Raw genomic sequence first — 13,520 nt, 5'->3', positions numbered from 1 at the left:
TTGGAGGTGGTGTGTTGTGGTGTCCCAGCTGAAGTTCACTGTAACATATGGGTTTGCTATCTTATATGTACTCTGTGCTGTGTGTATCTGTTGCTTCTGTGTTTTGCAACTTGGCCCTGGACTAAAGCTGTTTCTTTTGGCTGTATTCATGGGCATTCCTGTATGGTTGAATGATAATTTAAACTTGAACTATAAAGAAACAAATTCACTACTTCAAGTTAGGAACTACATATGAAGATCTGGAGGATGCAATTGACAAAAGCATTGCATGAAGGCAGTCCATTCATTATCTGTTCTAGGAGTCTATGCTGATATTGTTCATTTACAGTAAATCAAAAGATACACTGGATTAATTCCTCTGTCTACAGCTGTTAGGAACTAATAGTTTTATTGTGTTGTAGTGGTATTACTAGTGTTCTAACTTGTTCTGTATTTAATTTAAACACTTTAAATAGTAGTTAGTCTTTTTATACCTTTTTAATTATTTCCATGAAACTTCAGCTAATTGGAGTAGCCACCAAATTGGGTCAAAACGTACAGGTCCCGATATACCCCAATTAACTAGAATCCACCATGTATTAGAGGAAAACAAGTAACTCAAGAGATCAGGGCCTCTCAAAGACTAAAGTAGACATCTTTGTGAGGAGCCACATGAGATGGGGATGTCCTCAATGAGTTTTTCTTTGCTTTTACCATGGAGAAGGACATGAAGACTTTGGATGTTGAGAAAGTTAAAAGATGATGCTTTGGGTCCAGCTCGCATTACAGCAGAGCAAGTACTAGATGTCTGAAGATCAATCTCCAAAGCCTGATACAAGAACATCTTTGGAAAGCGAGAGAAGATATTGCAGAAGCTGTGGCTGAGATATATGCACTGTCATTAGTAACAGGTGAAGTGCTAGAAGACTGGAAGGTGTCCAATATTGTGCCTTTATTTAAGAAGGGCAACATAAGGCTGCATTGAGAACAGTGTGTTCAACTTTGGTCAATCTATAACAAAGATGCTGTCAAGCTGGAAAGAGTGCAGTGGTCATTTACAAGACTGACGTTGGGGCTCAAGGAACTGATTTACGGACAGAGTTTGCACAGGTTGGGACTTTTTTCATGAATAGGGGACAATTGTATAGAGGTGTACAAAATCACAAAGGACACTTAAAAAAAAAGCCCAACACAGATAGTCTTTCTCCCAAGTTGGGAATCAAGAATCTTGGTTGTTGTCAATGAGATGGGTCAAAGGATCCATTTCTATGTTGTATGACTCTATGACTTCCAATACACCAGAAAAGCATTTTTTGATTGAATATGAGGAAAAATTTCTTCAGCCAGAGGGTGGTGAATCTGTGGATTTCATTGCCACTGACAGCTGTGGATGCAAGGCATTGAGTATATTTAAAGCAGAGGTTGATAGAGTCTTGATTAGTAAGGGTGCCAAAAATTGTGAACTGAAGCCAGGAGAAGGTTAATAAATTAGCCATAACCAAGAGGTGGAGCTGACTCAATGGGCTAACTGACATAATTACACTCATATGTCTTATGGTTTTATATTTATTATTAAAAGGGTATATGAAGATAAAGAATTTGGAATGATCTTGGCTCTCCCACGTTTTGAGACCTAGACTATCTATATCTACAGCAAATACCTCAAAACACTGAAAATTCCTACAAAATCCTCCCATTTCTCTGGGATGGTAAATGAACCAACATTAGTATCCTCTGTCAAGCCTCCAAACATACCATAAAGGCCCTAGTCACAAGCAGGCAGCTGTGTAGGGTATTAAACACGAAGTACACTGCAGATGCTGTGGTCAAATCAACACGTACAAACAAGCTGGATGAACTCAGCAGGTCTGGCAGCATCCACTGACTGCTCCTTTCAACAGATGCTGCCCGACCTGCTGAGTTCATCCAGCTTGTTTGTACGTGTTGATGTGTTGGGTATTTGTATGCCTAAATCCATACTCTCAAAAATACCAAACTATTTGGAGCTCTATCATAGAAAGAGGCAGAGGAAGGGTTTGAAGAGTATGAGCAAAACTATACTGAATAAACCCCTGGTCCATGGAATTGGACATATCGCTCATGCCAACAAAGATTCTCAATTTCACAAATGGAAAATGGAAAAGGAGCATTCATGTTGTATCAGCAAGTTTGATCAAGTACAAGAAGCTTGCATCAGAACAATGAAGCCCTGCACATATGCCAGGAAGCATGTGTTATCTCACAAACCCTCCATTTGTTTTCAGGCATCTCCTGCCCCTTTTGTGGAAAAGTATGTGGTTTCCACAATAACTACTTCAGAACTCACAAAGCTGGAGTGTAAGCAAACCATTCATAATTCCAGAGGACCAGCCAAAAAGAGAAACTCCTTCACAGCAACTTATTTTGCAATGTTATGCACTGCGATAATTTGGGATTAATGATCTTATATTTGATATTTATGAATAGTTCTATTTTTAATTTTTGAACAAATTTATAATATTTTAGTATATTCTACAGCAGGGGTAGGCAACCTACGGGCCCACAGGCCAGATCCAGCCCGCGAGCAAATATTGGGATACTATGCTTATCCGGCCCATGAGCAATTTTTCCTTATTCTGAGTGTTTCATGCGACCACTCTGATGGACATGCATGGCATCTTGTTACACTGGCCCCAGGTTCCATTTTGTTCCAAAGCAAACACTGGTATATACAAATGACGGGAAGGCAGACTACCTTATTAATATGTATTAGATACTCTCCGAGCACGCACAGGTTTTCAGATGGGATCATTCAAATTTGTAAACAGAAACAGTGTCACTGTGTTTTAACAAGAAATCCACGCTAAATATCCAGATATTTACTTATTCTACGATACTTGTTGAATAACTTGCATTTCGAAATAAAATTTCGAAGAAAAAAATTCCAATGGCAATGAATGCAAAACGCAGGAAGGTAGGCTGAGTGCCGAAATTTCCAAGACACTTGGACACTAGATTACTTCTTCATCGAGCAAGCTGAAAAACCAGTTCGTCTTATTTGCCTAGAAAATGTTGCTGTGAAGAAAGTGGCAAATATCAGGCGACATTACGAGACCCGCCATAGTGGAAATTTTAACAAATTTACTGGGCAAGCAAGGACAGATGAAGGCTAGTTTCAGAAAACAAATGTCATTTTTTTTGCCAAGAAAAGCAGTGAAAGTGAAGGAAATACCCATGCCAGCTGTGAAGTCACAAAACATATTGCAGAAAAGATGAAGCCTTTTACAGATGGAGAGTTTGTCAACGAATGTGTACTGGCAGTGGTGCATATTGTTTGTCCTGAAAAGAAATCTTTATCAGCCTGTCAGCAAGAACAATCACACAGCATGTTGAAGAAATATCAGATGTTAAAAGTTGTTTAAGGGATGCCTGCAACGAATTGCAACTTTTTCAATTGTGCTTGATGAGAGCGCACGCTTGAAAGACACTGCTCAGCTTGCAGTGTTTGTGCGAGGAGTGACATCAACTTTTCCAAATTTTGAATTGTTTATTCAACTAATTGTAACACTCACTCAGTTGGCTGGTGTACGTCTAGGGGAAAATTCGTCCACCCACCAAACCGCACCTCCCATTTACGTGGATGCTGTGAAATGCACACTAATACAAACTCGCACATACAATATCAAACTGCACACCATGTACGTTCACAGAATACACTTTATAAATCTTACTAGAAATAAGTGATCAATAGCGATACAATATATATGAAAGAAGAGAAAGGAAAGAAAAGGTGCCAGAACTTATCAGGCTTCAGTCAATTAGTGCACAATCGTTGGAGCTCAACCACTGAAGTCTTCGGTCCACTATTCGATCTTCTTCGACCTCCATGGCCCACGCAACTGGGACCACCCTCAGTGATCGACCAGAGCGCCTCCAGCACTGTCCACCTTCCTCACGATCTCCTCCCCAACTCCCCAAAAATCTGCGAAACCACAGATCACAGACCCACAAGAAAGAATAACATCTTTTTCAATCTTTTTATTATTATTAATATCAATAAAATAAAATTGATACATAGATAATGGGATTACAAACATACACATTTCAACTGAACATGAAAGAATACATAAGCAATGGTTACAGTATAAATGACTATTCCCAAATCATGGACAATACAACAAATAAACAAGGCAAACCTAGGTATATCATAATATATATTTAAAAAAAACAGAAAAAAAGAAAAAGAAAAAAATTATGCAAAAAAAACTAATCTAATAACTAATAAGAAAAAAATGAAAAAAAGAAAAAAAAAGAAAAAATGAAAAAAAAGGGCTGTTTATAATAACAAAAATACAAAACCATCAGTGTCGTCAACTCTGATCCTCTCAACATATATAAAATCGAAACTGGAAAAACAAATAGGCTTGGAACAGGGTCATATTACATGATATGAAAATATTGAATAAATGGTCTCCATATCTTTTCAAATTTAATAGAAGTATCAAATACAAAACTTCTAATTTTTTCCAAATTTAAACATAACATAGTTTGAGAAAACCAATGAAATACGGTAGGAGGATTAATTTCTTTCCAATTCAACAAAATAGATCTTCTAGCCATTAATGTAAGAAATATAATCATTCGACAAGCAGAAGAGGATAAATAGAGTGAGTCCATCATTGGTAAACCAAAAATTGCAGTAATAGGATGAGGTTGTAAATCAATGTTCAATACCGTAGAAATAATATCAAAAATGTCTTTCAAATATTTTTTCAAAAGCGGACACGACCAGAACATTTGAGTTAAAGACTCCATCTCAGAATGACATCTGTCACAAATAGGATTTATATAGGAATAAAAATGAGCCAATTTATCCTTGGACATATGAGCCCTATGCACAATCTTAAACTGTATTAATGAATGTTTAGCACATATAGATGATGTATTAACTAATTGAAGAATTTTATCCCAACTCTAAATAGGGATAGTAAGGTTAAGTTCTCTTTCCCAATCATTTTTAATCTTATAGAAGGGCTCTGAATGTATCTTCATAATTATATTGTAAAGTTTTGATATTAGCCCTTTCTGAGAAGGATTTAGTTCAAACAAATTCTCCAAAATACCTGAAGACACAAAACTTGGAAAAGTAGGAAGTACAGTATTTAAGAAATTCCTAATCTGTAAATATCTAAAAAAATGAAATCTAGGCAAATTATATTTATTAGATAATTGTTCAAAAGACATAAAACAATTATCCAAAAATAAATTGGAAAATTGTAGTAATCCTTTAGTCTTCTAAGCTGAATAAGCTTGGTCTATAATAGAAGGATAAAAAAAGCAATTGGATACAATAGGAATATTTAAAACAAACTGAGTCAACCCAAAAAATTTCCGAAATTGAAACCATATACGTAAAGTATGTTTAATTATCGGATTGTCAATTTGTTTCGGCAATTTAGAAAGAACAAAGGGAAGAGAAGACCCTAAAATAGAACCCAATGAAAATCCTTGTACGGATTTAATTTCCAGGTTCACCCAATGAGGGCTAAAAGATAAATCCCAATCCTTCAACCAACATATCAAATATTGGATATTAACTGCCTAATAATAAAATCTAAAATTAGGCAATGCCAATCCACCTTCCTTCCTTGCCTTCTGTAAATATTTTTTACCTAATCTAGGATTTTTATTCTGCCATATATATGAGGAAATTTTTGAATCAACATTAGCAAAAAAAGACTTCGGATTAAAAATTGGTACCGCTTGAAATATATATAAAAACTTGGGTAAAATAACCATCTTAATAGAATTAATCCCACCTATCAGAGATAAAGATACTAGTGACCATTTAGTAAACAAACATTTAATCTGATCGATTAGGGGTAAAAAATTAACCTTAAATAAGTCCTTATAGTTTTTTGTGATTTTAATCACTAAGTAACTAAAAGAGTCATTAATTAATTTAAAAGGTAAATTTCCATAAATTGGAACCTATCTATTTAAAGGAAACAATTCACTCTTATTAAGATTTAATTTATACCCGGAAAAATTACTAAATTGAGCCAACAATGATATAACTGCAGGAATGGATTTCTCAGGATCAGAAATAAATAATAATAAATCATCTGCATATAATGATAGCTTATGTATATCCGTCCCACGATTAATGCCAAAAATGTTCTGTGATTCTCTGATAGCAATTGCCAAGGGTTCTCAAGCAATATCAAATAATAATGGACTAAGAGCACAGCCTTGTCTAGTACCCTGAAATAAACGAAAAAAGTGAGATCTTTGATTGTTAGTAAGCACCGAGGCTACTGGAGTATGATATATCAGTTTAATCCAGGAAATGAATGTCGGACTAAAATTAAACTTCTCAAGCACAGTAAATAAGTATGGCCATTCAACTCTATCAAATGCTTTCTCCGCATCTAGTGAAATAATACATTCTGAAGTGCTATGTGAAGGAGTATAAACAATATTCAATAATCTCCTACCATTGAAAAAAGAATAGCAATTTTTAATAAAACCAGTTTGATCTTCCGAAATAATTTGAGGTAATACCTTCTCCAGCCTGGATGCCAGTAACTTGAAAAAGATCTTGGAATCTACATTCAATAAAGATATTGGTCTATAGGATGCACAGTCAGTAGGGTCTTTATCTTTCTTCAATATTAAAGAAATGGAAGCTCAACAAAAAGATTGTGGCAGATTACCCAATCTAATTGCTTCTTCAAAAACCCTGCATAACCAAGGAGAAAGAGTAGCAGAAAAACATTTTAAAAATTCTACTGTATACCCATCTGGACCTGGTGCTTTCCCAGGATTCATAGAGGAAATAACCTTGTTAATTTCTGCATCTGTAATACGAGTTTCTAATATTGAAAGATCATCTGATGATAATTTTGGAAAATTCAATTTCCCAAGAAAATCACACATGGTATTATAATCATGAGGGAATTCAGAATGATACAGGGAGGTATAAAAATCTTGAAAAGATTTGTTATCTCATCATGGTTAACTGTCAGATCCCCATTCTGTTGACGAATCTTAGTAATTTGACGTTTAACCAAAGCATTCTTCAATTGACTAGCTAACAGTTTACCAGATTTATCACTATGCATATCAAAATCAGATCTGGTTTTCATTAACTGATTTTCAATCGAAGATGTAAGTAATAAACTATGTTCCATTTGAAATTCAACCCTTTGTTTGTAAAGCTCCTTACTAGGAGTAGTCGAATATTTCTTGTCAATCTCTTTAATTTTATCAACCAATAAAAGAATTTCCTTCTTAATGCGTTTTCTCAGACCAACGGAGTAGGAGATAATCTGTCCACATATGTATGCTTTAAAAGTGTCCCAAAGTGTTCCACAAGAAATAGCATCCGTGGAATTAGTTGAAAAGAAGAAATCGATCTGTTCCTTCATAAATTTAATAAAATCTGGATCTTGCAGTAAGGTAGAATCAAATCGCCATTGTCTAGCACTAGAAGCTGTATCCGTAAATTTAATAGAAAGTTTTAATGGAGCATAGTCAGAGATGGCTATAATATCATAATTACAACCAATTACCGATGGAATAAAACAAGAGTCAATAAAAAAATAAATCAATTCTCAAGTAGGAATGATAAACATGTGAGAAAAATGAAAACTCTTCGTCCTTAGAATGCCGAAATCTCCAAATATCAAAAATTCCATTATCGGTCAAAAAAGAGTTAATATAAGTGGCCGACTTATTAGGTAAAGTCTGTAGATATAGATCTGTCCAACAAAGTATTTAAACAACAATTAAAGTCAACACCCATTATTAACTTATATTCATTTAGATTAGGTAGAGAAGTAAATAAGGACTTAAAAAAATTGGGATAATCCACATTTGGAGCATAAACATTAACCACAGCAACCTTTTTGTTAAAAAGTAAGCCACTAATTAACAAAATTCTACCATTCGGATCCGAAAAGATATCGTGTTGGAAAAATGCAATAGAGGAGTCAATAAAAATTGAAACTCCCTTTACTTTAGCATTTGAATTCGAATGATACTGTTGACCCTCCAAAACCTAAAAAAGCGATAATTATCCTCTTTCCTCACATGAGTTTCTTGTACAAAAATAATATGTGCATTGAGTCTTTGGAATACTTTGAAAATCTTTTTCCGTTTAATCGGATGGTTTAAGCCATTAGTATTCCAAGAGACAAAATTAATGGTCTAAGCCATATTTCTGAAATCAACCCTTTGGTATATAAAGGGTTAACCAAATTATGAACTCATGCACCCGGAAGAGGAACAAAAATGAGGGGCGGACCCGGAAGTGACGACATCGCGGACGTTTTAGTAGTTTAAAATCAGCCCAAATGAAGAAACTAAAAAAAAACTGGTGTAAAGAACGAGTTCTAAAAGATTTAGAAAAAGACCCCCTACCCCCCACCCAAGAGGAGAAAAGACCTCCCCAGCCAGGAAAAGGCTGGGGAAAAAAGAGAAATGAAACTAAATCTACCCCCATATCAGCAGAAGGCAACTCCGTATATAAAGGATAAAAAAAGATCCTCCCAAACTCTAAAGAAATAATAATCACTATACTAAAACCAAACTTCTTAATATAATTGCTAGTAAAAAAAACAAAAACAATATAATCACTAGTAACTTAAAAATCGGGTTAAAACCCAAACAAACCAAAAAAATAATTTAAACTGTGATAAGAAATGCATTATAGGAAGAAGATGAGAGGAAAAAAAATGGCAAAATCAAAAAAACAGCCAAAAATATTTTAGAGAAGAAACTGCCATTTTAGTAAAAAAAATTCACTTTTGAAGGATTAATAATAATGACCAAAGCTAAAGTACAGTGATTGAAGTAAGTAAAATGATTAGTATATCAAAAAAAACTTTAACTAGAGTATAAAATATAGAGTAAACCTACACCAATAGCCAGAAACAAAATCTGGTTTTGGAAACAAAAACTATCTTGCAACGATCCGCAGCAGTAGGGAAGTTCTCATTCAGAAAGCTTCTCGCTTCAGATGTAGAAAAGAAAACACGCTGTGATGCATTGGGAGGCGATATTCTGAGCTTCACAGGGTATAAAAGCGCAGGTTTTAGATTTTTCTCATAACATTCCGACATCAGAGGTTTAAAAAGAAGCCTTGCCTTCATTACTTCTGGACTAAAATCCTCCACTAATCGAAAACTGAATTCTTGAAATTTGACCATCCCTACACGCCGAGCCACACGAATAAGTTGCTCTTTAACATGCACATAATGAAATCGGACAATTACAACCAGTGGTTTAGCTGAAGCACTTGCTGATCAACGCATAATTCTGTGAGCGCGATCCAGTAATGGAGGACTGTCTGGGAATACAGAAGGGAACGCATCCTTTAAAAGTTGAGCAAAGTACTTCGAGGGGTCCCCTTGTTCAATACCTTCCGGGAGACCAAGTACGCGTAAGTTCTGTCTTCTGGACCGATTCTCAAAGTTGACATTCTTGGCTTTAAGTGTTTCCACCTGTTTAATCATCGAAAATAATTTCTGCTCCAGTTTTTCGATTATCAAGTCTCGCTTCCGAGCGTCCTCCTGCAAAGTTGCGATTAGAGCTTGCTGCTGGTTAACTACTGAATCCGTCTTATCCATATAATCCTGAAAGGCCTTTTCATCTTGTTTGAAAATTTGTCGTTGTTCTTCAAATTTTTCATTTAAAATCTCCAATAACATTTCATAAGTCAATTCAGTGCGCTTAGGATTGGTCTTCTTCTTCTTCCCATTCCCGTTAGAATCTTTCCCAGGTTCTCGCCCTTTAGATCTAAGAGCCATTTCTATATTCATTTCTTCAAAATTCACAATAAACTCTTAAAGATAAGTCCAAAAAAGTAGCAAGAATCTTTTGGTGTAGGTAAAAGTAAGTTAAAAAAGGGTGATCATAGGTTAAAAAAAGTAAAGGTTATGGAGCGAATCTGAAACAGTGCTCACTCCATGAGCGTCTCCTGTTGACCTTGAAAGAACAACATTTATCCCAATTGGTTAACAAAATGAATACAATTTTCATTATCAGTAATCATAACCCAAACAAGCTGCAGGAGAAAGCACTCTCTCACCAGTTACCATAACAAAGAAGCAACCCTACTTTTACTTAACAAAGAAGCCATTTTGATTAACAGACAGACAGGAATACTTTATTGATCCCGAGGGTTGGTTGCACCAACCAAGAATAGAGTAGAAATATAGCAAAATAAAACCAAAAATAATTAAATGATAATAAGTAAATCATGCCAAGTGGAAATAAGTCCAGGTCCAACCTATTGGCTCAGGGTGTCTGATGCTCCGAGGGAGGAGTTGTAAAGTTTGATGGCCACAGGCAGGAATGACTTCCTATGACGCTCAGTGTTGCATCTCGGTGGAATGAGTCTCTGGCTGAATGTACTCCTGTGCCTAACCAGTACATTAGGGAGTGGATGGGAGACGCTGTCCAAGACGGCATGCAACTTGGACAGCATCCTCTTTTCAGACACCACCGTCAGAGAGTCCAGTTCCACCCCCACAACATCACTGGCCTTGCAAATGAGTTTGTTGATTCTGTTGGTGTCTGCTACCCTCAGCCTGCTGCCCCAGCACACAACAGTAAACATGATAGCATTGGCCACCAGAGACTCGTAGAACATCCTCAGCATCATCCTGCAGATGTTACAGGACCTCAGTCTCCTCAGGAAATAGAGATGGCTCTGACCCTTCTTGTAGACAGCCTCAGTGCTCTTTGACCAGTCCAGTTTATTGTCAATTCGTATCCCCAGGTACTTGTAATCCTCCACCATGTCCACACTGACCCTTTGGATGGAAACAGGGGTCACCAGTGTCTTGGCCCTCCTCAAGTCCACCACCAGCTCCTTAGTCTTTTTCACATTAAGCTGCTGATGATTCTGCTCACACCATATGACAAAGTTTCCCACCATAGCCCTGTACTCAGCTTCATCTCCCTTGATGATGCATCCAACTATGACAGAGTCATCAGAAAACTTCTGAAGATGGCAAGACTCTGTGCAGTAGTTGAAGTCCGAGGTGTAGATGGTGAAGAGAAAGGGAGACAGGACAGTCCCCTGTGGAGCCCCAGTGCTGCTGACCACTCTGTCTGACACACAGTGTTGCAAGCGTACGTACTGTGGTCTGCCAATCAGGTAATCAATAATCCATGACACCAGGGAAGCATCCACCTGCATCACTGTCAGTTTCTTACCCAGCAAAGCAGGGCAGTTGGTTTTGAACGCACTGGAGAAGTCAAAAAACATGACCCTCACAGTGCTAGCCGGCTTGTCCAGGTGGGCGTAGACACACACAGTAACATAAAAAACCCTGTACATAATTCCTATGAAGGACACGGTTTACTGGAGCAGACATTTTTGAAGCTTTGTTGAAAATGATGTCAGAAATGAAACTTAATGTGTCAAAGCTAACTGGCATCACAGCTGATTGGGCACCAGCAATGGTGGGACAAAAAAAGGCATCATCGCATTGCTGCAAGGACAAATGGAAAACCTCGGAATCACACAGAAACTGGTTAAAATTTATCGCATTATCCATCAAAAGGCATTATGTGCCAAGTCTTTGAAATTAAAGGATATTATGGACATTGTTGTGAAGGCAGTGAATCTGATCCTATCTCATGGATTGAATCACCACCAGTTTCAGCAGTTTTTGTTGGATAAGGCGACAGAATTTCTGCAATGTACGTTGGTTTAGCCGAGGGTCAATGCTGGAAAGAGTATTTGCATTGCATGACGAGGTGGTAATATTCCTTGAAAGCAAAAATGAGGATGCTTCACATTTTCATGATTCTGATTAGCTTGCAACCTTGGCATTTCTTGTGGACATTACATCTCATTTAGATAACTTGAATTTACAACTTCAAGGAAAAAAAAAATCAGCTGATACATAAGATGTATAGTCATATTGTGGCCTTTAAAAGAAAGCTGGAATTGTTGGAGTACCAGCTTCAAAAAGGAAAATTTGCACATTTTCCCACTTTTCCAAAAAAGCACAAGATCCAGGCATTTTTGTGAATATGGTCCAAGAATTGAGAAAAGAGTTTTCATCTCGTTTTGCTGGTTTTCACTTGCATGCAAATTAGTTCAAGCTGTGGAAGTGGACACTGCATCAGAAATTATTCAAATGGAGTTGATTGAGATACAGTGTGACAACATATTGAGATTGCAATTTCATTCTGAAGATGTGTTTGCAGATGAGTTCTTTGATTACTAATTGTCATCCTTGGTTAAGCACAGATGATCTTCTAGCACGAGTTATTCATTAACTTGAGGCAAAACATAACTAGATGTATTTAAATGGGTAATTCCCATATTTCAAGTTTTTACGGCATTATCTGGTCCACCATCCGCTCATTAATACGTGATCCGGCCCACAAAGGCAAAAAGGTTGCCGACCCCTGTTCTATAGCAAGTTTGATAATCCAAACTTTACTTTAATCTGTAAAACAATTAAGAAATCTTGCTTTTTTTAAACTTCCTGGTTGACCTTCACAAAATGTTTGATAAGATTGACTGCTCAACCAGCTTAGCAACACCATAAGTACTATGTATCATAAGTATCAGAATTTCCTTTCGCACTGACAATCATCAAGAACGAAAAAGTTCATCAAACAGAAATTGCTAAATTGTGAACAGTTTTATTCAAGGTAAATGAAAAGCATCATCTGGAAAAAAATGTTAACAGATTCAACTGCCTCACCAATATTCTGTGACCCCCATGGCTTCCCCTTAAGAGTTTCTTTTGTCAATTTGAAAAACTACATTTTAATCCATCAGACTAATCTTATCCCAATCCTTACAACTAAACTTACCAAAACAACCTGCTTTATAACTTTCAACTATTTCTACTGGATTCATTTTCTCACAGGAAAGGCATGTGTATAATTTAGATCAACTCCAATAGTTTTTTTTTAAAAGGCTAATTACAGGTCTCCGAGGTAGAGAACACAAACAAAAATGTATAACCACACTCACAAACCTCTGGATCACATTTTTCTTCTTTTTGATGGCCTGACGCAAAGGTTCACGAAGAGTTTTCTGAGCAAAGTTTTGGAGTGCAGCATAAATGGTATGTCGAATTGCATGATTGAACACACTCTCCATTCTACCCATCAACACTTGTAGTCCTTTTATCATTGCTATAACCTACATTGCAAAACAGAAAAATTATATTTAAGCTTAATAAACATTGCAGTTAACATAAACATTAAGCTGCTATAAATTGAGTAGAAAATGTTATAATTTAGAACTTAAACTAAAAATTGCATGCACAATTGATGTGCAAGTTTTTATAGCCATTACACACTCAAGAAATCATTCAATTGTAAAGGACAGATTAATCAGCCAAAAATTATAGTTCAACATTATCTTCCTCTCACTGACATCAATAAGGAATTACTCTTTAAATATCAAGATATTTTATCCAAACTCAATGATTTTATTGACAGATATTAAAAACTATTGCCAATTCATCATTAGTTTTTCAAGATACTGCAGCCTTTTTCGAAGTGCATCAATAAGTTCAGCT

At 36.3% G+C, this 13,520-nt stretch overlaps 1 protein-coding gene across 4 annotated transcripts in view; it reads right to left on the bottom strand.

Moving 5' to 3' along the window:
- The window catches only part of cyfip1 (cytoplasmic FMR1 interacting protein 1), a 174,740-nt gene that overhangs the window by 55,641 nt on the left and 105,579 nt on the right, over nucleotides 1–13,520 (bottom strand). For all 4 annotated transcript variants that reach the window (XM_059963835.1, XM_059963833.1, XM_059963832.1 and 1 more), the window contains one exon: nucleotides 12,972–13,138. In XM_059963835.1, coding sequence (XP_059819818.1) covers nucleotides 12,972–13,138 — 167 coding nt within the window. The remainder of the gene's footprint in view (nucleotides 1–12,971; nucleotides 13,139–13,520) is intronic.

This window comes from Hypanus sabinus, chromosome 3 (genome assembly GCF_030144855.1).
Source record: "Hypanus sabinus isolate sHypSab1 chromosome 3, sHypSab1.hap1, whole genome shotgun sequence".
Lineage (NCBI taxonomy): Eukaryota > Metazoa > Chordata > Chondrichthyes > Myliobatiformes > Dasyatidae > Hypanus > Hypanus sabinus.
Note: the sequence above shows the minus strand (reverse complement) of the source record. Positions and strands in the feature narration are given on the sequence as shown.